General features: G+C 37.5%; 1 protein-coding gene across 1 annotated transcript; it reads left to right on the top strand.

Annotated features, from left to right (window-relative positions):
• Window positions 1-16: 16 nt before the first annotated feature.
• On the top strand, window positions 17-4,087 carry PCDH20 (protocadherin 20). The gene is made up of 2 exons (XM_041407355.1): window positions 17-67; window positions 1,151-4,087. The coding sequence occupies exons 1-2, from the start codon at window positions 17-19 to the stop codon at window positions 3,845-3,847; spliced, it is 2,748 nt and encodes a 915-aa protein (XP_041263289.1). The 3' UTR covers window positions 3,848-4,087.
• The last annotated feature ends 23,681 nt before the right edge of the window (window positions 4,088-27,768 follow it).

The raw sequence follows: 27,768 nt of genomic DNA on the forward strand, positions 1-27,768 counted from the left end.
GCAGCGGTGGCCGGGCATGGGGCCCCCGGACGGTCGCGGCAGCTCCAGCGCCCGCGGCAGCCTGCAGGTGAGGGCCGGGCGGCGGGAGGGGGGGACGCGCCGCGTCCGGCCACCCGAGCCCGACTTCGCACGCAGCAGCGAAATCGGCAACAAATTGGCAAAAAAAGCACCTAAAAAACAACCAAACAAACTAGACCGTGTATGCGTGCGTATGTTTGTTGGGTATTTTTCTCTCTAAAGATCAGGGCAGCCGGGAAAAGTTTATATTTGTTGCTGCTGCCGGCGCGGGTTGTGGCAGACAGCCGCGGAAAAGCGAATGGGTGATTAGAAAGAGAGGAAGGAGGAAAAATTTCCTCTGTCGAGACGATGCCTGAAGTTACTTTCGGGGAGCTCCTTTCCATCTGTGTGTAGCGGGCGACACGCTCGCCAGCGCAGCAACTTGCTCCGCGCAGCCCCTCCGCTCCGCGGCTCCTGTGCGCAGCTCGCAGCACAGAGGGACCCTGCGGGGGTGGCCGGGGACCCGTCACTGCGGGGCTGGAGCCGCCGGCTCCGCGGCCGCGGAGGCAGGGACTCCCCTGGCGCGCGGCACCTCCGCCGGGACCTCCGTGGGCTCCGCGGAGCGGGCCGCCTCCCCGCTGCACCGCGGGAACAGTGAACATGCGGGAAAAACAGCTTTCGGGATAGGGTTGTGGGTAGGGGCAGGAAGGGACGCGCTCCGCATTTCTGTTGTGGAAGGGGAAGGGGGCGAGCAAATGTTTGGGGGTGTGCAAGGGGATGATGCCCCGGTTTGGGATGCGCTTGTGGTTGGGAGGAAAGGTGCCGTTGGTGAGACGGGGGCGAGCTTGGGGCGGGGGCAAGAGAGAAAATGGCACGTCGGGGCGCAAGTGCTGCTGGGGGGCGGGGGGAGGCAGGGTGCCCCCGGGCCATCCTGGCACTGCGTATTTGCTGTGGGGGATGCAGCTGGTGTTGCCTGGAGGGTACAGATGGTTATGCCCTGGAAGTAGCTGCTGTACTGGGAGGATGGTGGGGAGAGAGAGGATGGCTTCATGTTGCAGATGCAGCAGTCGCTGCTCGAAGTGGCAGTGGGGGAGGCAGTGGGCGGGGGGAAGTGCCAGCCCTTCCTTACACCCCTGTGCTTCTCTCTTCTCAGCACTTGCTCCTCTTCCTGCTCTTCGTTGGGCCTTTCAACTGCTTTGCCAGTTACAGCCGCGCCACTGAGCTCTTCTACAGCCTCAACGAGGGGATGCCTGCTGGGGTGCTCATTGGCAATCTGGCCCGTGACCTGCGGCTCCCAATGGCTGGTGGCCAGCAAGCTGCGTCTCTGCAGCCCCCACTCTCCTTCACCCTGGCCTCCCATGGCTTGGGGGGACAGTATGTGCAGCTAGACAACCGCTCCGGGGAGCTGCACACCTCAGCGGTGGAGATAGACCGGGAAGCTCTCTGCGTGGAAAGCACTGGGGCCACCGTCTTCGGGGGATTGGCTGCTGTCTCCTCTTTCTCCCCCTCACCAGAGTCATGCCTACTGCTGCTGGATGTGCTGGTACTGCCACAGGAGTACTTTCGCCTGGTGAAGGTAAAAATCGCTATCCGTGATGTCAACGACAATGCGCCCCGCTTCCCTGTGCCCCACATCCATCTCACGGTGCCTGAGAATGCGCCTGTGAACACCCGCCTGGCTATCGAGCACCCCGCCCTTGACCCTGACATGGGCACCAATGGTGTCCAGACCTACCGCCTGCGAGATAACTATGGTGTCTTCACCCTGGATGTGGAGGAGAATGAGAATGGAGAGAGGACTCCCTACCTGATTGTTATGGGGGCACTGGACAGGGAGACACAGGACGAGTATGTGACAGTCATTGTCGCTGAGGATGGGGGGACTCCTCCGCTTGTGGGCAGTGCCACTCTCACTATTGGCATCAGCGACGTCAATGACAACTGCCCCCAATTCAATGACTCGCAGCTCAACGTCACTCTCTATGGGAATTCCAGCCTAGGGACACATGTGACTACTGTCCATGCGGTGGACATGGACCTTGGAACCAATGCCCAGATCACCTACTCCTACAGCCAGAAGGTCCCCCAGCCATCCAGAGACTTGTTCCATCTGAATGAAAGCACAGGAGCCATCACACTCTCCACTAAAGTTGGTGGGGACACTCCAAGGCTACACAGGCTGATCATACTGGGCAACGGTCCTGGCTGTATTCCTGCTGTGATTACGGTGCTGGTGACCATCATCAAAGTCATGATGAGGCCCCCTGAAGTTGTTCCTCGTTTCATAGCTAATGAAGTGGAAGGGGTGGTCTACTTAAAGGAACTTGAGCCTATCAACACACCTATAGCATTTTTTACCATCAAAGACCCTGATGAAAAATACAAAGTCAGTTGCTATTTGGATGGTGATGGGCCTTTCAGACTTTCACCATACAAGCCATACAACAATGAATACCTGTTGGAGACCACAAAGCCTTTAGACTTTGAGACACAGCAGCTGTATGAAATCTCTGTAGTTGCCTGGAACTCAAAAGGATTTCATGTCAAGAAAGTTGTCAAAGTACAGGTTCTGGATGACAACGACAATTCACCAGTTTTCTCTGAACAACTGATAGAATTGTCCATTGAGGAGAACAATGTCCCCAATGCTTTTTTGACCAAACTGCATGCCACTGATGCTGACAGCGGAGAAAGAGGGCAAGTTTCCTATTTCTTAGGTCCTGATGCCCCTTCCTATTTTGCTTTAGATAAAACCACAGGAGTTCTTACAGTTTCCACCCAACTGGACAGAGAAGAAAAAGAGAAATACAGATACACTGTCAAAGCAGTAGATTCTGGATTCCCTCCAAGAGAATCAATAGCAACTGTCACCATCACTGTACTGGATAAAAATGATAACAGTCCGAGATTTATCAATAAGGATTTCAGCTTTTTTGTGCCAGAAAACTTTCCAGGTTTTGGTGAAATTGGAGTTATAAGTGTCACAGATGCTGATGCAGGGCAAAATGGATGGGTTGCCCTTTCAGTTCTGAACGGAAGTGATATTTTTGTTATAGATACTGGAAAAGGAGTTTTGAGAGCTAAAGTCTCCCTGGATAGGGAGCAGCAAAGCTCCTACATTCTGTGGATTGAAGCAGTTGATGGCGGTGATCCTGCCCTGTCTTCTACAGCAAAAATAACTATCCTTCTTCTGGACATAAATGACAACCCTCCTTTGGTCCTGTTTCCTCAGTCTAATATGTCTTACTTGTTAGTCCTTCCTTCTACCCTTCCTGGCTCTCCCATCACCGAGGTCTATGCTGTCGATAAGGACACCGGCATGAATGCAGTCATAGCTTACAGTATCATAGGAAGAAGAGGCCCTCGACCCGAGTCATTTAGGATTGACCCCAAAACTGGTAATATCACCTTGGAAGAGTCACTGATGCAAAATGACTATGGCCTCTATCGGCTGCTTGTAAAAGTTAGTGATCACGGCTACCCGGAACCTCTCTACTCCACTGTCATGGTGAACCTTTTTGTCAATGATACTGTCAGCAATGAGAGCTACATCGAAAGTTTGTTAAGGAAGGAGCCTGATATCAGTGTAGAAGAAAAGCAACCACAAATATCCATAGAGCCTACACATAAAAAAATGGAGTCAGCATCCTGCATGCCTACCTTGGTAGCTCTTTCAATAATAAGCTTGGGTTCAATTGCTTTAGTAACAGGGATGGGAATTTACATTTGTCTAAGAAAAGGGAAAAAGCATCACAGAGCAGATGAAAACTTGGAAGTACAAATCCCATTAAATGGAAGAATTAGCCTGCACATGTTGGAGAAGAAACCAATGGAGATTTCTAACATTTGATGTTTCTTTGTGTATAGGTCCAACATTTGAAAAACCCTGGAGGACACTAAAACACCTAGCTGTAGGTTGTATTGACAAAGGTTGAATGAAGGACTGCTAATTTATAACTTAATATTATAATTGTAAATAGCTGTTTACGGTTTTTTAAATTCAATTTCAGTGTACAGCTTTTTTATGAAATGTTAGTAACTAACAGCTAGCACCCTGACTATAAAAACATGGACATCATTTCCAGCTTTCATAAATCAGTAAGATCAGTGAACATAAAAAGGGTGAAGGTAAGATGATTCTTTTAAACTCAAGTTTTAAAAGTCTTTTTAACCACGAGAGGGCATCAGATGCTCCTGAGCAGGGAACTGTTCAAGGTACTGTCCATGAGATAAACAGAATATATTTTAAATATATTGATTTTAATATAAAATACCTATTGGCATACAGACATTTAACCACTTAAAAAAAAAAAAAAAAAAAAAAAAAAGAAATGTCTGTCCCAATGTATGTATAATTAAAAAAAATAAATATGCTAAAATGCACTAGTAATGAAAACCAGAATGTTTATTACCTCACAAGTAAAGCTTATACAATAGGGTAGAAGAGGCATTAACAAGAAGTGCAATTCCTGTTGAGCAAGAATGCAAGATATTGTAATGAGAATCTGAACTGCTGTGACATATCATTCATTTTTCTCCATATTCCACTCTCATTATCATTTGCTCCAGCAATATGCTGGTCATTTTTATGGAAAAATTATATTTAATATTTCCTAAAGCAAATAATGGCAGAGCCCCATCCTCATCCTCATAAACATGCCAGATGCAAGGAAGCAAGGGAATGGCTGAATCCTTAGTTGTCACAAAAGTGGTGGTATTTTTTTGTACTTAGAGCAATCTGTCAATAGTACTCCATCAGTTGGGTTGTGCAGTAGATTTTTCTTATGTGTTACTTCTCATCTGATCTGCCAGATGAAAACAAAAATCACTTCACATTCTGAGGAATTGTAGGACTTTTTTTATTCTGACTGTTGCTCCTTCTGGATTGGTATTTCATGTGAAATATCTTGTTTCTGACTTTTGGCGACCATTCCTGGCTCCTTTTCATTGGCTTTGATTTTGGATTAGATCCAAAATCTAACTTGTAAGACTGGTGGCATATTTTCTTGATAATTTATTCTTTGCTGTATCCTCTGCAACAAAGCAGCAATTTTATCAGTGATGTATTACTTTCACTTCATTTTAAGAGCTGAGAACTATCTTTTGTATGATGATTGCATCAAATTTCTCTGTGTGAACAAGATAAATTAGTGTTATGCTTAAAATTATTATTTTGATTTCTCGCATCATATGTCTGTAATGTACCAAAAGTGTTTATATGTCTGCAAATTAAAGCTATATATTTTCATAATAACTTATTCTCTCTCTCCTAGAATTTTGATTATAAAGCTAAATATTATTTCAGTTATAAGAAATGCATTTTTCACAAGTTCTTAGGTGCTGGCTATCTTGTGTGACATGTCATAATACTTTCACAAATTAGTACATTTCAAAATCATTGATGACAGTTTGTGCTGTGCTTCTTGAAATTACCAGCAAAGACAGCTGTATGTCGGCTAATGTAAGTGGTGAGGCAGCTCGTACCTGCTTTGCAAGCAGGGAATGCAATTTCAGGCAGTTTCTGATTTTTCTCTCTGTGACTGGCACATTACTTTACCTTGAACCTACTGAAATGTTAGGGTTTCTAATAGATGCTGGTTGTATTTAGTCAAAGTAACAGTATTAGCATGATACCCGTAATTTTGCCATCCTAGCTATAGGAATTTTTTTTTTTCAGATTAGAATATTTTCTGTTTGGGCATGATTTGATAGCTGTGTTTCATAAAATTTAATTCAGCCTGTCAGAGCTTTGTGGTCAATCACCTCTTTTCTTTTATTTTTGTCTTATCAAAATATAAAAATGGTATGCATCACTGAATCACTGAAATGCATTTGGCACAAAAAGGCTTTGTTTCTTATCTCTGAAGAAAAATTGCATTATATCTTTGGAAACAGCTTCAGTATTTCAGATACTGTGTATTGCTGTGATGATGAAGCTGGATCCTCTGCATTTTTCTCTCCAGTAAGAAGGCAAGGTAACTGAAAGACAGGATTCTTTTCATTGCTCTTCTCTTATTTCAACTAGCACTCCAATATATTCTCAAGACAGTGTAAACAGGAGCAAACCCAAGACTTAAGAAATACAATAAAAAAATAATCCTGATCCTTCAGTGTGTGTTGATATAACACTGGGCAGATACTTCTATTCAGGTTTGACAAAGACGTAGTCTTGACCCTGTTTGATTAAGCTTTGGCTAAACATGCTGTTCTTGTTGCCTTTTTTTTTTCGTTTGTTTGTTTAGATGAAGCATGTTCCTAATGTGCAATAAAATGCAATGTTACGAGCCTGTTAAAGCCAAAGCACTGCTCGTGAAGCATTCACTCATGATTTTCTACACATTTAAAGAAAATGGGTTTAAAATCACACCTTCAGCCATACCAACACTTACTTGTCCAAAGGAATTTATACATAATAAGACCTCATAGAGCACATTTTTTGCCTTCTGTGGGTAGCTTTGCTGTGGGTATTGTCGCTGAAAATGGCAAAATATACAGTGAGCTGGATTTCTTACTCTATATATTGTGTTACTTAAAAAACATAAGCTGTTAACACCAAGCATAATAGTTAAACCTGCAATGTTGAGCCTAACAATGATTAAAAACCAGCAAAACAGGAGCCTTACATTCATAGAACCTGGGAATTTCTTCCTAAAAAAAAATGTTCTTTCTCAGTTGTAAAATTCTTAATACTGTCTGTATAGCAAATATTTGTGATGTTTCTGTTTGCAAAGTATCCCTTACTGAAATTCCTTTCACATGAAAACACATTTTTAATGAGTATAACTGAAGTAAATTAGACTGAGATATAAAAGGCCTATTTTATTACCACCTTGCGCAGTACACTTGCCAAAATATATGCAAATCTTGTTGACACTGGTAGTTGAGCTGGCACAAAAATAAATGTCTCATTCATTTACAGTATCCACTGATCAATCTTAGAGTGGGTGCCCTTTGTTCATTTTTATAAAAAATGAGATTGTCCTAAGTTTTGTGTTGCCAAAGTCTCCTGAACTTGCTATGCAAACACTTTTTCATTAGAATTAACAAATTAAAAAATGAAAGACAAGAAATGGGCAGTGAGCCCAGTGGCAGTGGACAGAGAAAATCAGTCTTCTCTTTCTCCATTATTTTATTCTTTTTAAAAGAACTCTTTGAAGTTAATGTTTTGATGCAAAACTAACCTAACACCTGGCTAAATATCAATAAAGGATGAGATGTAAAAGTGTCGAAAGGGAATTAGAGCTATTTTCTTCTTATTGTGTGAAAACTCAGAAAACACTTAATCTTATGGTCATTTATTTCCATTTTTCAGCATCAGGGTTCAAACATGCAACTGTGCCACAGCCCACTGAAAAGAATGTAAAAAGCTGCCACTCTCTTAGCAGGACATCCAAGGAGAGGTACAGTATTAGCAAATTTTGGCCTCCCTGACAGCAGTGGCAAACCTTTGATTACCAGCTGGGATTTCATTGCAAATTTTCTGGCCCTAACTGCTGCTTTGGGAAGATTGCATTAAAGTACACAGACACATGAATCTGATGCCTAGTCCATGACTATTTCACCTCCTGGTTCAAAGCAATGAACTTTCTCGGAGCAGTGGCCTGCATCACAAAAATACCTTGCAGTTTGGCATAAGTGGAGATACAAGGCACCTCTGCCACAAAGAAATCATCAGCTTAATATGCAGAGTGTTTATTTCATAATTAATGTGCCTTATCAGAGCCATGCTGAAATCTGACTGCCACTTTCCCTGTACTGTGCTTCTCACCATCTTCTTGCAGACATCAGTTTCTTTGTACATTCCTCTCATTCATGTAACTTAGGGAGAAAAACAATGCAAAACAATTACTCATTAAATTAATAGGCCAGCTGAAACTAACAACTTTGATTTAGACCACTCTTCTTCAGAACTGGAGTTTGAGGAGCTAAGCATGTTTAGCTCCATTACTGAAATAAGTTCAGTTTAAAGGAGATGTTTAGTGAAACTTAAAGTGGAAATAAACATATTTGGCACCCTCATTTCCTATAGAGTAGGTTCATATCGTTTTTATATGAGTAGTAGTTGCCCAGTGAGATAAAAGTTGCAGAAATTCGTTTTATGCTTTATTTTAATAATGGGAAATATTTTTAGGAAACTATTTGAAAGTTATTTGCAGCATGTCATAATTTACAATTCTCTGAGTTAAAACATGCAAAAGTACTTGTGCAGGCAGCATTGCTATTTCCTTTTCACTCTCTGTACCAGACTGAACCAGCAGATAAGATAAAACTGTCATCTACATTCTGAGATGGTGAGATTCAAGGATTTCAGCTCACAAACAAATATAAAGTTATACAGCTCTGTTTTTCACATTATGGATGAGAAAGATACTTTTATTCTTATACACAATTGGTAACTTGCATAATCTTTCTGGTGTGTTCTATCTGAATGTTTCAGTGATTTCTGCTATATTTGCATTTTAGTTTCATTACAGAGTGAATTTTAAAGGCCAAGTTTCAACTCTCAATTTTTTTCTGATGAGAGTACTTTGAACAGGTGCTTAGAAAACATTGTTCTGAATGAAGAAACGTTGAATCATTTATAATGCATTCATTCATTTATTCCACTGCTTGTAAAAGCAAATACAGGTTTACAGGTTGAAGCTGCAGGTTTGCATATTGCTAGCTACCACTGCTGCTAAGTAGCAAACACTTTAACTGAAATACATTGTAAGGAATTATTTCAACTGTTCAAGTCAAGAGGACTAGCATTTTAAGCACCAAGCTGGAAGCTTGTCTATTCCCAGCAGCCCTGCCAGCCTTGATTTAATGTAGTGTACTAACTATTTTGTCCTATTTTCCATCTTCAATGTTTGGGTGAAGTATTCATCCTCAGAGCAAGCCAGTGAGATGAGAACTCGTCTCTTTGAGCATAACAGGAGTGACAGCTTGATTTCTCTATCTGTGTGCCAGTGTCTAATGCTACCTGAGATGCCTTAAGGTATCCCCCCTGGCCTCAAGCTGCTCCTCAGGAGGAGTGCAGGCTTTCTCTCAAATGAGCTATCATATATGTCAGCTCAGTGCAGGTGCTTTGGCTTTTTTAGAAGGTGTTCAGTAAATGCTAATGTGTGATGAATTGAGCCTTTGATGCAATTCATCTTCATATTTAACATCTATTTTGGCATGTCTACAGACAGGTATTGACCACTGAGCTCAGACTCTGAGCTTCCAATATAATCTGTGAGTTTCATCAGCACAGGCAATAGAGCTGGAGAGTGCTTCAGTTTGTGCTAAAGTGGGAATTCAGGCAAGGTTTAGCTGCTCTGAAAATTAGTATCAAGTGCTATCTGGATTGCACTTGAGCATCTCAAGATTCTGCACAGTGCTGTCAGGGAGCCTTGTGCCTTTCTAGAGTCGTAGCTAGGTGCCAGGAGAGCAAAGCAGCTAAAGATGACGTGAGAAAACTTTGGATAGGCATGCATATCCCCCATATGCTGGTGACACAGTGAGTGTATCACCCTTTCAACTCCACTGAGCAGAGCTTGGAAGAATATAATGGGAACATAAAATATAGATCAGAGACATCTGGTACTAGTATCAGAGCCAAAAGAAGACCTGCAAGCCTAATATGTACCACTATCATAACTGACTGATAACCTCTGAAACGTAAATTCATCCCATGAATGTAGTAGTATTGCATTCAAGTCACTCCTACAGGACACTGTAAAAGGAGGTGCACCTTTGTATTTATATGATGGCAGAGCACTCACTGCTGAGGAGGTAAGAAAATTTTGTTATTTTTCAAGTGTTTTCAGTTATGTATTTGGAGCTGATGCTAACAAGGGCACTCATTAGCCTTCTTTTGGAAACTGAGCTATTGTTTTCAACATAAAGACTCAAATGTCAGAATCTTCCAAGGCTGAAGAGACACAATCATGCTTTGTCTACTAGAAGAGCATTCCATGGAAATGGAGATACTTGGCCTTGAAACACTTTCAAAACTTTTCTTTAAACAATCAGTGACAGTTGAGGGGTGAGAAAACTAGGGAAAACACAGTTCTGTGCTTTTTCCTCCTTGATGAGAAGACTCGGGTTTGCACACAGACATGAATATGTTACCTTAGATATTTTTCAGATGTAATAGTCTCCTCAATGTTCAGAATTTTTCAAACCTATTACCTTTATTTGTGCGGCAATCATATGAAAATTACAACCTCAAGACATTTATGGGATAAAGGCTGGTCATCCTCTGTCTAAGGTTCTATTTTCTGCAGAATGTATTTATAAAAGGTCTGCCTGACAGGGTACAAAGCAGAATTTCTTTTCAGGATATGTACAGGACAGATGGAAATAGAAAAGAACATAAGACAGCAAGAATAAATAAATGCAGTCAGAATGAAAGGGTCATTTTCTAAGATTGCAGAAACAAGAATAAGTGGTTAGAAACAGCAAAAAGAATATTTCTGGATGTACTGGATTTACTGTGCATCATCTGCAGTGTTAAGCATCCCCTTTCAGCAATTGCTCGTCCTTTTTCTTAACCTCTAAGGATGAGAGCTTGTTGCAGAAGCTTTAAGACCTCCTGACACAATCTACTAACACAAAATATATTAAGAACTGATTCACATTGTCAGCAGGTCACAATTGTATAGAGAAATCAAGGCTTTGAGTAGAATATTTTTAAAGTGTCTGTTTTATTATGATAAGAGCATTCCCTTTTCCTGGTGCTTTTCTGTAGTGTTATTATATTGGGTGCATTCATTTTTGCTAACTCGGGACTAATCCATATTATTACAAACATTTGCATCTTCTCAGACAATATAGAAGCTGATACTGTGACATTACTTTTCCTGTGAATGCTGTTAAAGTAATGAGAACTTTTTTGCAACAATACACAAATACCAGATGTGCTTCTGTCCTCACTTTCCTAAAGTGCATAATGATAGGGTAACCTTCTTCTTTATGAATAGAATAAAAATTTCAATATAGTAGGACAAGAGGGTTCTGATATAAGCCTGTGTTAATACAGTGTACATCCTGCAGATGTTTTCTGAAATGGTTCCCTTGCATATCTCTGTAGAAGATGTAGAAGTCATCTATTCATTTTGAGAGTGTCTTATTTTTTTTGTTACAAGTCATAAGAGAAAAGCAAAGGCCACACAATTATACTGGTGTTCTCTTTTATTTGTTTCTGTTTACCTGGGTAATTTTAACTGGACTAAAACCACAAGTTTGCTTGTCATTAACTGTCTTTTCTTTGAATTTGAATTTTGAAACATCGTATATAAAGTTAGACACCTAAAAAGTAGATTTCCAAATATCTGAGAAAGCAGTAAAGGAAGAAAGCATGCAGGAAAAAGAAATGTTTTGGAGTAACATTCAATCTTGAAATTTCAACATAGGGTAATTAATGTATTATTCTCCTCAAGGATATTTTTCAGTTTTCTCAGACACAATGAAAACAATTCAGTCCCTCCAGCTGTGTGTACATGGGGCACACCTTCAGAGTCTTTGCTGCAGTCCTTTCAGGAGGCAAGTAGCCTCAACTCTCACTAAAGTAAATCCAGTTTAAAAGTGTTCAAGGATTCATATTAAACTATAGTTTAATATGGAAAAAATCAAACCAACTGATACTGTCCATCCCCATTACAACTACTTTGAAGGCATCACAAATTAAATATTTCAGGTTTGGAATATTTGTATTGGTTGTAAGTTCCATTTGCTATTGTCTTTGATATTGACTATCAACATCTATCCACTAGTAATTTTATTTGAATGAATATACTTGACAAATAGTTTAATCAACAGTATTTTTATCACTTACAAAATATTGAAACAAAATCCACAATTTTTTCTTTTCCCTATTTTATTTCCTGGAATAATAATTACATTATTAAAAAGCAATACCTATTTTTGTGTTATTATCAGCTATGATATGGAATTGTGTGATCATTTCACAGCACTCAAAGATTTTTCTCTTAATATTTTTTTAGAGCCTGGTAGTATTTTGTCATTTCCAAATAAGCTTTTAGACTTTGGCTTGTAATATAATGAAATTAAAAACTGCTAAAGGCTGAGATTTCAGTATTAACAGCATCCAGAAACGCCAAGTCATGAGTGATTCGCAACGCAGATTCATGTTATCCAAACTTAATAGATCTGTATAGGCAATTTGGAAGTACACACATCTCAGATGGCTTCTCTAATCAAGGGGACTCTAAAGTCTCTTGTTGCAGTGTGGGTGGCTTATGACATATCTCTGCTCTCAGTTCACAGAAGAAAGACATTACAGCAGAGGCACCTCTCTTAAATATCTGAAATTAAACAGAGTGAATCTAGATTATGTACTAGAACAAGAGAGAGCCACAAGGCATATTTCCCTTTCCCAGTTACAGGGGATGGGAAACACTACTAAAGTGTTACCACATAAAATCTCTATACTGAGACAACTTCCTTTTCCAAGTATGGTAGTTTTTGTGTTAGCGTTTGCTTGGTTTCTTATTTAATCTTTGTAGGTGTGGAAGTAAATTTCTTTGAAGTGATAGGGACAGCTGCATTTGGTGCAACTGGAAGGTTTTTGCCATGTCACTTTTTGAAAAATAAAAACACACAAATCATAAAAAGAATGAAATATAGCAGGCATAGAGGCAAGGAAGAAAGGAATCTCTTTCCTACTCGATCTTCTCAAGTCTGCAGGTGATGGATGGCAGTGTGCTGAGTATGCAGTTCTTCAGTGGAAGTTGTACGTCTGATAAGAAATACTGTGTGGGAATTACAAAACCAATATGCATAAATCACTCAAGGGGAGTAAAAAAAAAAAAAATCCTTCTAGCCTAAAAAAGATGCACAGATTACTGGTAAGATTTTGAGCTCTTGCATGCGTCAAATAGATCACAACAGCTTATACATCATTACCTCTTCAGAGTGTATCAGACAGCAATAGACAAAACTATTTTTGAGCCATTTTACATTTTTAGCAAAACAGTGTTTAGAAATAATTTGCCTGAGTTCAGGCTACTTTAGAATTGAGTGTTTTACAAGGTGATCTAGGTGAAAAAACCCAACTTGATATGTGAAACTGGTTTGCAAAAGACATGCAATTTTTACAGATTCTTTTGAGGTAATGATTAACAACATAGTACTGTGTAATTGAAAATTTTTTACACTCTTATGGGGATTTTGTCAGTTTCCATCAACTTTCATTAACTAAAAAAAAAAAAAAAAAAAGGAACAGTAAACAACTTAAACTATCTGAAATTTACTAAAGACAATAAAAAGAAGGACCTTTTCAAACAGTTCCACTACGGGTCAAACTGAAATTACTTATTAGAAACAATAATATGCATTAGGCCATACTTAATTGAAATTTGGATGTATGAGTACTTTACAGATGTTTTAAAGGAGCTGTCAATAATTTTTATTGAGCCAGATACACCTCCTGCTGTCTTCCCCTCCTCTCCACACCCCCCCCCCCAAAAAAAAGGGAAAAAAGGAAAATATTTAAAAGAATACCAAGAAATTAGATCTACCTGGGAGCAATGAACAAGTTGCTGCAGTGGTAAAAAAAAAATAGAAGAAAAAGTATGAGCAGAAATTAATGAAGGTACCAAAACCTATCAGATGAATGGGTGGTGAAATGAATCACAAAAACAAAAAACATAAGTTTTTAAGAATTCATATATAAGTAAAAGAGAAAAAAGAGAAAAAAGCCCAAACATTATACAACCAGATGCACATGAATTTGTTCCTTTTTCTTCAGTTTATAGAACTGCTGCCAGTGACTCTGAGTGAATATCACCTCAGTTCCAAGTGTTTTATATATTTGTTCATTAATATGTTCACCCTCCTTTGATTTCACAAAAAGGTTTTTTTTTTTTTCTTTGATATATAGTGGTGAGATTACTCATCATTTCTTAATGAGATGATTGTGACCTTTTGCCAGCAACAAACAGAGGGGAAGATTGAAAGATAAATATGTGTGGCAGGGAAACTTCTGGCATGTGCTTAAGAGCTGAAGCTCCCAGGAGAAGAGAAGGTAACATATGAGAGAGTTAACAAAGGTAGAGGTGAGACATGTAGCTAGAATAAAATAAAGATGCTACTGTAATAATTCAATTAATTATTATAAATGTTGGACAATTAATAAAATTACAGTAGACCATGAAATGAAAACAAACAAACAAAATGATGGTAGAAAATTCCTGGGTCTAGCAAGATGCATTTTCCTCTGAGAATACAACCACTAAATAGCGAGTTTGGACATCCACCTATTAGTTCAAGCCTGGTAACTTCAATTTAGCTCAAACTTGTAAAACAAATTAGTCTGAAAAGTAGTTTTTAAGGCACAGATACAAAAAAACTTCTGGAGGACAAACTGGTTCTCCTTTCCACCTAAGAGCACAGAGATACTCCAGGGTACTCTTGTACATTTTTAATAATGCGTCTCAATTTCACCTGCAGTCTTTGAACATAGTCTCTGTATCAGGGATTTGAACCACTGCTTTTCCATAAAAGAATACTTTATCTATTGAAGTGCATTGAAGTGGTGAGAGAAATCCTCATTCATCTAGTAATGAGTGAGTGGGAAAGAAATTATATTCTTTATTTCATAAGGATTAGACTTTATTTCCCATACCAAACAGAATACTCAACAACAGACACCAGAGTTGAACCTTTTTTTCCTAGATTTGTTGGCGGTTAATTTGTTTAAATTACAGAGTAACTAGAAGAATACAGATGTTATACCAATATTTATAAAGGTTAGAAGTAAAATAATACATAAAACTTAAGTAAAATACAGAAAAAGCTGTTGTGCAACTAACACGATAGTGAACTGCTGCCTCTAGCATAAGGACACGGAGCTATTAGAGTGAGTCCAGAGGAGAACCACTAAGTAGATCACAGGGCTGGAGCACCAGTCCTGTGAAGGCAGGCTGAGAGAGATGAGGTTGCTCAGCCCAGAGAAGAGGAGCCTTTGGAGAGACCCAAGACCACCTTTCAGTACCTTAATGGGGCCTGCAAGAGAGTTGGAGAGGGATGTTTTACAGTGAAATGAAGAGATAGGACAAGAAGGAATGGCTTTGATGTGAAAGGGGGTAGGGTTAGATTCAAAATTAGGAAGAAATTCTGCACTGTAACGCTGGTGAAGCACTGGAACAGGCTGCCCAACAAAGCTGTGGATACACCATCCCCAGAAGTATTCAAGGCCAGGTGGGATGGGGCTTTAGCAGCTTGGTCTAGTGACAGGCATCCCTGTTTCACAGGGCATTGGAACCAGGCAATCTTTAGCATCCTTTGTAGCCCAAACCATTCTAGGATTCTGTGAATTTAAAGATAAGCATATATAGCAATCAATCAAATTAGAAATGATCCTGTGCAAAGCTCATCTTTTCAACATAGTGAATCTGAATTTACTCTTTGATTAAATTATACATTTTGTGAAGTCAAGGTGTAACAGTCAACCTACTATAAAATATTTGACTTCTAAATAAATCACATACTTCAAAAGTTAGCATTATGTGATTTCAATAGAACAAGTTCAGCAATTTCAAAAGTTAATGGAGTTACGACCCCTTAATAACAAATGTCAGGAAAAAAGTCTCCAGTGGGAAAATGTCCTTTAATTTTGGGCTTTATGGGCAGATTCAGTGGATATATGTTTTAATTTTATATTCCTTAATGAATAAACAAGTCCACTTGTACTCCAATGTAGTGCCATAAGAATATGAAATAGAAAAAAAAAAAAAAGAAAAACCCCCTAGGTTTTGGAGGGGGGGGGGGGGGGGGCGGGCTGTTCTGTTCTTGTTCTACAAAGAGAAAAGTAAAAACAGAAATAGAGAAATAATATTATTATGTACAAGGCATTAATCAGAACAGTGCTGAAATATTGCATACATTTTTTTTTGTTATATTTTAAAAGGTCATTTAAAAATGGGGGACATGTAGATAAGTCACAAATTTATTTTGAAATTAAGAGAAAATTAATTAATTTGAGAGACTGTACAGTTAGTCAATTTTATTTTTCTTAAAGGAAATAATGGACTAATTCCACTGAAAAGAAGTTCTAAACACAGCACACTTTCTATTGTAGGAAAAAATAAAGGAGTAAAAGTAGGCATTTGGTATCTCTAGATCAAAGCTGAATGACGTTCTGAAATGTAACCTGAAAGAGTCAGGCACAGTTAACTGAGATTAAAAAATACCTAGTGCATTAAATATTGTGTGTTTGTAACTTCTGATGAATAAGGGGCAGACTTGATGTAGTGATGTGACGCTAGATCTTTTGAAACTATGATACAGATTGATTTTATATTACCTTGAATCATCTCTCTTCCTCTCCTCCCCTCCCCATGTTAGTGGAATGGTTAGATGAACAAACTATAGTTATCTGTTAATGTATCTGAAATCAAATACAAGTGATATTTTTGAAGAATTTCAAAGAAAAACACTTTATTACAAAGTGTCTGATACGAACTTTGAGCTGTAGCAATCACAATAAAACTTATGGTTGTCTAGACTATGGGACAGATTTTAAAATGTGAATACCCTTTCTTTATGTATTCTCTCATTGATATGACTACTACCTAAACAATCCTCTATCACTGTGATTATTGAATACTTGGAGTATTCAAAAAAAGGAGGCAGTGAGGAAAAAAAGATCAGTCACTGAGAATACTCCTTGAGATAAGATAAAAAATAGTGAAGGACATATTTTGTCATACATGTGTAAAATGACCTTTCCCCATAATCAGTCTCCTTATGTAGAACTACTTCTAGAGAAGTAAACTGAATACAAATGTGTCAATATAATTTTTCACATTATTGAAGTATTCAATTTATTTAATATTTTAAATAAGTAATCTCTTTCTCTCTCTTCTCACCCTGCAGAATTAGCCAATGGGAAGCACAAGCACAGATGTCTAGTGAGCATTAATGTTCATGCATGTTGTGCAGACATACATGCATACAGATGTGTGACACACATGAAAACTATATGGCATGAATCCTAAATTGTAGGCATACAATTGCAACTAAGTTGTACAACTTTATTCTAGTCTGTCTGGAAACCTTATCTCTTGCACAAATGCCCCTCCTACTGCTAACCCATAGTTTAATCACTTTTTCTGGAAGTGGTTAGCCTGGCTGTCTGGTAGTTTCATCCACCTTGGTTAAGCTGAGGGGAACCACTCTTTGAAATTCAAAACAGGGCCATTGAGGACTCCTTACAGAGGAGGGAGGATCAGAACAAGGACTCTTGCCCATCCATCATGTGAAAGCACCTCACAGTGCTTTTCTTTCTCAACTGTAGGTGAAGTCAACTGGTGTATTAGATGGGAAAACAAGACAGGATAGATTGGAAATAAATTTCTACTCAGCTGCATCTAACTGGACAGTGAATAGCACTGAAAAGTGCATGGAATCTTAACACTCAGTAATTATTGGGCAGATGACTGCAATGAATGGGTATATTAGCCAGAGGAGAATAAGCAGTGCTCTGTAATTGACCTGGTTGGCTTGAACTAACTCAGAAGTGATAGGTCCAATATACAACTATTGCACCTGTGGGACTGTCATTTCTCCAACAAGTAGTACTGTCACTGGTTATATACTGGCCTTATCATTGTCCCTTTAGCTGTTCTGAAATACTTTGACAATCCTCAAGAGTTTCAAATGAAACAAATGACTGCAGTCATGCAATAAAATTTTGCTCCTACTCACCTATTATCCACTGCAGATAAATCATGGTTTTAAATTGACATCAAACATAGCCAGGTCTTCTTTTTATTGAGTTATTATAATAATGATTTAAAATTTAATAAATTCTTTGTAGAAGGCCAGATTTTAATTATTTTCATTTCAGTCCATGTCACCCTCATGGCTGATCTCTGTAACAGGCAATTTACTTCCCTTTGTGTTGTAGCTGAACAGTGGGGCTTTAATTTTCCTAGCAGGCATGGTGAGAACCAGAGGAAGGATAAGCACTTTCAAATGGAACTGTGTATCTTCGTTTATCTTGGGTCGTGAAGGACATCAGGCAGTTCTTTGATTTACGATAATTTCTATGCACTCTATAAATTTCTCAGATTATGGCAGGGTTTACTCACTGAATTATTCACTCACATTGTATTATTATTACTCACTTTGGTTTAATAAAAACGAGATGTTGCAAAAAAAAAAAAAAGTAACAACCCAACAAAAATTTTTCTCCCTCTCTGTGGAAGACTGGGATTCACATTCTTTCTTTGCATGAAGACATTTAAATCCATATCTAAAGAAAATACCCTAATGCCCCACTTTATTTAGTATAGCTGGGTGTTCTTAGTCTCTTCTATTGATACTGTACTTCGAATGAACTATTAAATATTAAAGAGAGTTTAGATGTCTTATCTGCTGGGAAGGAATAGTAACAATGAGGTGCTTTATTTGCCTGTCCATTCCTGTTCCTTTGTTTGATGACAGTGAAAACTCCTAATTTGCTGCTGATTTTTGTATCAAATTAGGTTCTTCCTTTGTGATTGGATAAATAAAGGAATATATTTATAGTTGCTATATTACAGACTGGAATATTAAGTGATTTTTCTAAATGAAGGAATAATGAAAACATTAATTAAAAGGTTAAGATAAAGAGAGGATGATAAAAGGAAATGAGTAATTAAGGCCTAAATAACAATAACTAGCTTTTACATCAAATAAAAATGTCTTGTGTAATCAGTAAAACCCACACATGGTGAAAAGTCAGGAGGAAGCAATCCCCCAGTCTCACATGTCTATCCTCAGGTACTGTGGAATGCTTTTGGAATCTATTCTGCATGTGTGAGTTCTTTGTAAGACACTGTATGATCATATGTGTGTAGAGAAAAATAAGTAGAGAACTGCTGAGGATCTGCCATAGTTTCTGAGCCCCATCATCCTCTGACTGTTGGGTGGGCTGTAGCTTGGTTCTGCATTTATTTTCCTTTAAGTAGTTAAGAAGAAGTGTACCTATTCTTCAGCTGGTAAACAGACTTATCAAAAGTTTTTACTTCCTTAGTCTTTGTTTAGATATGCAAATCTAAAATGTATGTCTCAAATGTGCTGCCCAAAACTTTGTGATACCTTACATTACTCCATTAGATTTGAAAAGACTTTGGTTTAAAATGTAGATCTTTAATCATCTTAAAGTGAGTGATCTGGCCAATAGACTCTAAGAAGAATGTCTCACATTTTCTGTCTTTCATATAATCATAGAATATGCTGATTTGGGAAGGACCCACAAAAATCATTGAGTCCAAATCCTGGCCCTGTGCAGGACATCACAAGAACCACACTATGTGCTGCAGAGCATTGTCCAAATGTTTCTTGAACTCTGTCAAGCATGGTGCTGTGACTACTTCCCTGGGGAGCCCATGCCACTGCCCAAACACCCTGTGGGTGAGAAACATTTTCCTAATATCCAACATAAACCTCCCCTGACTCAGCTTCATGCCATTTTCCTGTGTCCTGTCACTGGTCATGAGAGTGAAGATATTGGTAGCTGCCCCTCCACTTCCTCTCAAGAAGATGCTGAACACCACAATAAAGTCTCTCTGAGTCTCTTCTTCTCCAGGTTGAGGAGACCAAGTGACCTCAGCTGCTCCTCACAAGGCTTCCCCTCATAGCCTTCACCATTCTCATGGCCCTACTTCCAGAGATGAGTGAAGACAAGGGGAGGATTTTTTTTAAACCCATCATTCTGATCAGATGATGCAAACAATGGTATGCTTTCTTGATTCTGGTTTTCCAGCACATTCTAGAAACCTAGAGCAATGCTCTAGTTTCAAAGAATTGAGCAGAGTGGCTAGGTAATGGATTGTCCCATGAAAACAATGTATTTCATTGTCCTTCTGTGGATTTATTTCTTATTTCCTCCCAAACAGATCTAGATGGACTAGAGGACAAGTGAAGCATACAAGAGAAACAGATGTCATCCTGTTCTATAATTATCTAGTCATAAAGTCAGAGGTAATCTCTTTTTATGAATTCTTCCTTCCTTTCCTGCAGGGAACTTGGATCAAAGAAGTATGGCACTCTGGTTTATCAAAGTCAGAAATTATAGATACTAGTAGAATTTTCCATTAGTCATATGAGAAAGAAAAACCAGTGAGGTTTCTTTTTAAAGGATCTTTCTTTCTTTCTTGTATTTTTAGCTCATAAACCTGATGCCACTTAAGTTCTGCCCTATGACATCCCTGTCATCATCTACAAGCTGTGCACATAATCCAAGTTATATCACAGTGTTTTCATGCATTCTTTCAGTTGATTGAAATGGACCATTTTGCTTAATGAACCACCATATTTCACGTAATTGTAATTCAAGTCAATATTTTCAGCATAACTCCTAGTTGCTAAAGTATCAGGTAGTTATGTATTTACTATTTTATATATGTTAAAAGTTATCAATTAATGATTCTAAAACATACACAATTTTTTAAGAAAGGGACAGATATAAACTAGGAAATAAGTTTGGTGGGCAAAAATGTCTAGTCTTGGTAATCCTGAGATTTTTCACAAATATTATGTTAATCTTTAAAAAGGAGAAAACAAAAAAGAGGAAAATTTTCCCAAGTATGTCCATTTTCAATCTTTAAAAGAATGCAAAAATGCTTTAAAATCACATTTTCTTTGTAATTTTTTTTTGCTTGTTAATGAACTTTTATCAACCAATAAATTTGAGATTAACAATCTCTCAATGTATTGTTAATATAATAATAGAATCATAGAATATGCTGAGTTGGAGGGACCCATTGGGATCATAAAGTCTGACTCCTAGCACTACACAGGACACTCCAAGAACTATACCATGTGCCTGAGATCATTTTCCAACACTCCTTGAACTCAGACAGCTTTATCCTGTTCCAGTGTTCAACCACCCACTGGATGAGTGGCATAGACTGGAATGGACCTTAAAAATCATCTTGTTCCAACCCCTCTGGTATGGGATAATGACATTCTTCAATTACTGGGTCAGCAGAGGCAGGAATACAAGGAGAAAAATGAAGGTGCAAGATAAAGCATTACAATGAGGAGGTAAAACTATAAAAGCTTTAGAGGAAATTAAGTTTTGAATCTTACCCTTAACAGCACTTTTCTTCTGTAAGCCATTAGCAGTCAGATAACTTACAGCCAGTCCATTCACTCTAACCTCTATTTAAGACTAATTAGAAGTGAATTAATCTAAAAGTTGGACAGGACTAAGGGTGATAGAAAAATCCATTCCTGTCTAGCCATAATCTAAATCATCTGTTCAGAATCTCTGAGTTGGGCAAAATTCTAACAGGAGCTTCATTCAGCTGAGGGACACAATGCTAACTAAATGTAGGGAATTACACCTCTAAATCCAAACCTGCAAGTTAAAACATTGATGTTCAATGACCATCTCCAAAATCAACCAGGTAGCTCTCTTCTAATTGGAGAACTCCCTAAATCTTTTTCACCATGGCAACATCTACAGCAGTCTAGATTCCAGTATTGTTAAAATGAAGAGGATTAGGCACATACAGGGTGCAGTTCACCTGATGAAGAAGATACCAAGAATAGGTCAGTCAAATTATTTGTTGGAATTGTCTGTATGTTTCTATTTGCTATAGAGAGAACTCAGAAACCAACTCAGACAAGATCTCTACAATTAGAGAGCCTGAATCCTGTTCCAAAATCTCTTTGCTTTTTCTACATGCTTAAAACATTTCTTTTCTTATTTTCTTGCTTGTTGAATGTTTTGCAACTGCAGTGACAGAGAAGCCCAAACAAAGGAGATACTCCTTAACAACAAAAAATTCCTACTGACTTTAATGAAATCAGTATGGGACTGACATACTGAGCTAGGTTATCTGAAAGCCTTCCATTTCCAATAAACTAATCTTATACAGAGGGAGCAAAACCTTCTACTCAGTGAATAAAAACTTCAGAAATTCAGGCAAATTCTTCATCTTTAAAGGTTTTATCCTGTGGTTATTATTCAAGGTGATTGTTTTTATTTTGGGTGGGGTTTTTAGTAACTCTTGCTACTTTTCTGAGACTTAAAAATTTAATTTCTCTCTAAGGGATCAATTTACAGCTGAACTTTATTGCTTAGCCCATTTGGAAAGTTTGCATCTATCATCCATCAATTCTATTTTTACTCACTAGTAGAACCAGAAGTTTCAAAGGAAACAGTATATCCATGTAAAATTAATTTAGTTCAACTGTGACCTCATTACACTGATAGAGTGTAGTGCTGCTACCTGCAACCAAAACAAATTTATTTTGATTAAATATACTTCAGGTTATAAAAACAATGTATCTCACCCAAGTCATAGGATTTCAGCAACATACAGGTTTTATTCTAAAGTTATCTACTACTCACAATAAGATAAAATGAGATTTCTTTTTCTCTTGTTTTTTAAGGCCAAGGCACAAATATGTGGTTTGCACAAAAACCTCTGCATGATCAGTTCCTTGGCAGAAGTTTCATATGATCAGATTTAATTTTAAAATTCCTCTGTGTTTTTAAATACATATTAAATCCATCAGAACATGGTTTACTGTCACTTTTAATCTTCTAAGAAAATTTACCTTCATTCCTCACAGGGAGGAATGAGAAGGAAATACTGTTTCAAATTCACCAGAGCATTTTGAATTTTAGAAAAATTCCTGGGTGGTAAAGATACACTGCACTGTGACTCTGGCCTCTGAATAACTAAATTGATAGGACACATAAAGTATGAAAGTATTAAATCCCTCAGGGAAGGAATTTAATCCAGGTCTTCTACGTCTGTTAAATATCCTTACTATCTGCTCACTTATTATTCTGGGGCATCACTTGTCTCTTCCTTAACAGATATTCTATCCAAGATTTGCAAAATCTTTCCTAGAGTGTTCAATTAAAACAAATTCATCACAGCAAAAGGCCTGGTTTGGGAAAAATGGTATTTTATGGGAACAAAAAACTCATTACTAAAATTTTTCTAATGGATATTCATCACCATCTCCTGAGAGATTTATTTTGATTATTAGACGATTAAACTTATTATTTACTTTCTATACACACAAATGCAACCAAACTAAACTAAACCAAACAAAACAAAAAAAACCAAAAAAAATCCAAAAATAAACCCACTAAAAAACAAAAAACCCAAACACAAGTGTGAAAAATCCACAGGGAAATCAGTGGTTCTAGCAATACTTTGCTCATGAACAAGTCTTGCTGAAATAAATGTTGTCTCTGGTTTACAGTGCATGCCTCAAGTTATTTTTTATAATTTTAAAAACATTTGTTATTGAATGATACATTTAGCATGATATGCACATAAATTCATTTTAAAATCTGGTTTCTGACTATATCTTCTGAAGAACGAAAAAAAAAAACCATAGTCTGATGTTTCAAAAAGGATGAGGAAAGATTTAATTGTAATCCTAATTCTGATCATAATTTGTTGCTGAATAAATTACTGATAACTGTGTCCTGAATAAATTACTGATAACTTACCTTATCCTTCTGAGAGAAGAAGATGATAATACAAAACATAGAAAGGTAGTGAGATGGTTCATTCACTGACGTCTTTGTGCGGGAAAATATCTCCCTGCACAGCTCTCCTTATATGTAAAATGTTATTCTAAAATAATTGTATCAATTATCAAATAGTACTGACATGGAATTTTTATGTCTTTAAAATGATATTTTAGTAACACAATTGCATTCACCTCAAAAATTTCTTTTTTTTTTAATCTAGGCCTTAGATTTAAATATGAAGCAATGTAATTATGGAAGGTGTTCCATCACACACAAAATCTGTCATCTTGTCTCTTATCACAAAGAGACATTAAATTCATAATTATTTCATTATATAACTAGTGCTGAAGAGCATGGTGAGAAAAGTGCTTCTCAAATCGGATAATTACTATCATTTGCACCAGTGTACTTCCAGCAATCATACTATATATTTATAGACAGCAATGAAAATAAATGGAGTGATGTTGTTACTTGTCCCATGAAAAACTTTCACAATGGCAATGACAGGAATATTACATTCCTCTCACTAGCAGAAAATAAAATGTACACCTTGGGACAGATAAATGTTCCTTCCTATATTTTACTGTGTAATTCTAGCACTCGCCATACTTCAGCTTTTCTGCTAACTCTTGCAAATTACTCCAGGACAAACCGGTATTCATGTCTAATTTGCTGCTTATTTGCAAAATGTCTAAAAAGACAGTTTTTATTAAGAAATGCACCATTAATTTTAGAGCAAATATAATATATCTGGTTTAGGGTGGTTTTTTTTTTAGTTTTTTGGTGGTTTTTTAAAAGTACAGTAAGTGTAAAAAGAATAAAAGCAATTTTGTATATTATTGCTCCAAAGTAGAAAATTCTCTTTTCTTCTGATTTTGCAGAGCAGTTAATATTGTCTTACTTCTGGCCAAACCATTGTGGAAACTAGAGTATCTGAAATTACATTTAATTATTTAATTGTGTGGACAGACAGTAGCTAGCATTGCTTCTAGACTGCTCACATTTCTAGCTGGGCATTATTGCTCTCTCTGTGGCATGATCAGAAACAATTACCACGTCAATAAAGTAAGAGGTAGCATTACCTGGGATTGAAATCATGATTAGAACAGTGACCTGGCTATGACACAAATTAGCTTACCCTCTTGCTTTTCTTCTTTTTAATAATTCAAGAATCCTTTCTCTGTGTATGCTGTGTATGTTCTGGCTTTGCATTCTTTGCAGTCTTTATTTGCTGCTGTTAATATGCTCTTTCTGACATTTAAACAATTCTATTAAAAACAGCTTGTAAATACTAAATTGAACTGCATAATGTAAAAGAAAATTCTCTAAGCAAATATGTTGTATAACTGGAAACATTTCTTTTTTCTTTTGCTTTTATCTTTTCTTTCTTTGCCTGATTACCCTCAAGTCTTTGATAACATGATTATTTACATAAAAAGGAAATTATTTGCATAAAAAGTTCATTGAACTGCTTGGGTGTTTTTCTATGAGGAAAATAATGAAATTCACAAGTATTCAGGACAATGTTTTCCATACTGAAAATCAATAAATATAAACTAGAAATATAAAATTGCAGGAAACTATGACAATGGGTACTAAAATGGGCAGGAAAGGGGAAAAAAGGGAAGATGGAAAGGCAGATGGTATGAGAGGTAAATTATCTGAACAGAAAAGGAATTTAAACTATACTGTAACTTACATAGATAAAGTGTTACAAAAATCTCCAGTAAAGACATATTCTAGATGTATGTGTTTTTAAATATAGTATGCTATATAGGAGTCATTACATTCCGTAAAAACAGAAAAACAAAAAGTGTTTTCCTTAATCCTATTAATTTTGTTCTACTTCAAACTTCCTTTCTGGTTTCCCTTTCTTCTTTATAAATATATTTTTTGCCACTCTAAAAGTCTTGGTAGAATTTACTCCCCTCTTTTTTTTTTTTTTTTTTTTTTTTATTTGGCTTTGAGCTTTGTGTTTATATAATCACTTTCTTTACAGATTTCTTAATTGTCCTTTACTTATACTGTTCAAAGCAGGTTAGTTACCTATAGCACATATCAATCACCTGTCTGTCATATTTAAGCAGTTTATTACCATTTTCTAAATATGTTTTATAAACTAAGATTTCATATTCTCTTACAGCTCTAGTTTGTGGTAGAATCTGAAAGGCCATATAAAGATCGTGCTTTTTCTTCTCCATATACATCCTCAGATCCAGGTGTCCATAAACTAAACAGAAAAGGCAGAAAAGAAAGTACTGTATTCTGCATTTCTAGAGGGTAAGCTTATGAAAACAATGATTAAACTTAAATACTCTGGGTTAATATTGCTGTTAAATAAACAAGTCTCATGGGGTAAGTGAGATTCTTTCAAGCAGAACCCTGAACAAGATGAAAGTCTGTTCACCTGAAATCCAAAGTAGTGAGTATTAAGACTACAGAATGTTAGAAGCACTGAACTTCAAAATCATATATGAATACATATCTATATATTTAAAGGATTTTGGCAAGGTTAATTCTCATCTTACTGAACTGAAGTTTCAGGGAGCAGCATGAGTGGGGCTGGTCTCCAACGAAGGATGAGCTGAGAGCCCAAGGTTCCCAGGTTTGCCCAGCACAGGCTGCATGCTGTCTTTGCTGATGGGTGCAGAACAGCAGGGTCTGGGCAGGGCATCACTGGGGACAGCGACAGGGGCCACCCACAGAGGCAGACAATCAATGTCAGCAGTCACATCTAGGGTCCACCCAGCGTGACTAATCTGGACCAGCTGGATATGGGGCCAGAGATGGGATTAGAGACCAGGCTACCTGTAACATAGCTCTGTGCTCCATCTGTGGGACAGCAGCACTGGATGCTAAGTTACCCATAAGGTAACCCCAGGTCTTTCTCCAAGAGGTCTTTCTCATTCCTCTGTCCCTCTAAAATAAATTTGTATTATCTTCAACATATCAGCCCATAGGAAAATAAGAAATGGCTCTTAAAGGCCATCATTGAAGGTCTTGTAATGTACTTCTTATATACTAAAATAGTGAGTTTGTCCATAATATAAAGAGGGCCAGAAATTATAATGGAAAATGTTGTAAGCTCAAAGTAAACAGAGATCTAGGGAAGATTTATATTTCAAAATCATGTCAAGATACTGAGGGTAGGTGTAAGGAAGCAGAGGATATAAGAAAACAAATGGTCTTTTCTAAGACAAGAAAAAATGCATTAACCTCTTTCTGCAAACTCTGCATGCCTCACAAAGCCTTTACTCTATAGTCATAGAGCTGTACATTCCATTTTTGAAGAGACTATGTACAGATACCACTTGAAAAACACTGAGTCACTGAGAGACAGATTTGTCATGCAGGCAGTGTCAGAAAGAATTGAGAGAGCATTTAAGACTATGAAATATGGGGATGTATGTACTGATTAAGTCAAATAGCCTTGTAATTGCCTTTGTCTCACAGTGACAACATAGCAGATATCAGTGGAAAAAACCATGAGATTAGGATAAAATAGATTGGTGGGTTTATTTTTGGTCTGATATATCACCTCTGCTAACAATGTCTGTTTCTGCAAGCAAGGGATTCTAAGATTAATGTATATCTCTCTCCTTGTGCAGAATAACTCTTGAATTAATTTTTCTGATACTCTTTTTGAACTCCCTTGAGGGTTCTGGCATCCACATATTGTATCAATTACTTCCACAGTGTAATTATTTATTATCTGGAAAAGTAATTCCTATTCTTTCTTCAAAACCTCTCAGTTAACTCATTTGATGAGCTAGTTATTGCCCACAATCCATGTGCTATTCACTGCTTTCATACCATTCATGATTTTACAAGTCTTCATCACAAAAGTCTGTTCAGTCTTCTATTTTCTGGGCTACACACCCCCTGCCTGTTTAATTGTTTGTCATAACAAAATTTTCTTTATCTCCTATCATCCTTGCCAAATCACTTTCCCAAGTTTCATATATTTTGAAGTTAAGAAAGTGTAAGCCTCAATAGACCTTCACAGAAAGCTGTAGATGTGTGCTCATCATGGGATTATCCACTGATATAATGCTGTTTTCTCTTGTGTTCTTTAATCTTTTCATAATAATGCTTAGCATGCCTTACTGAGTGCCAGTGAGCACTGAGCTAACATTTACAAAGAACTATTCACCATGACAGCAAGAGCTCTTTCCTGAATCATAATAGATAATTCAGGTGTCAGGTTTTTGTATATATATATATTTTTTTACCCACATATTCATTATTTTGTAGTTATTGACACTGAATTTCCACTCATTCAATAT

The sequence above is a fragment of the Onychostruthus taczanowskii genome, unplaced genomic scaffold (genome assembly GCF_017590055.1).
Source record: "Onychostruthus taczanowskii isolate IOZ18803 unplaced genomic scaffold, ASM1759005v1 scaffold26, whole genome shotgun sequence".
NCBI classification, from domain to species: domain Eukaryota; kingdom Metazoa; phylum Chordata; class Aves; order Passeriformes; family Passeridae; genus Onychostruthus; species Onychostruthus taczanowskii.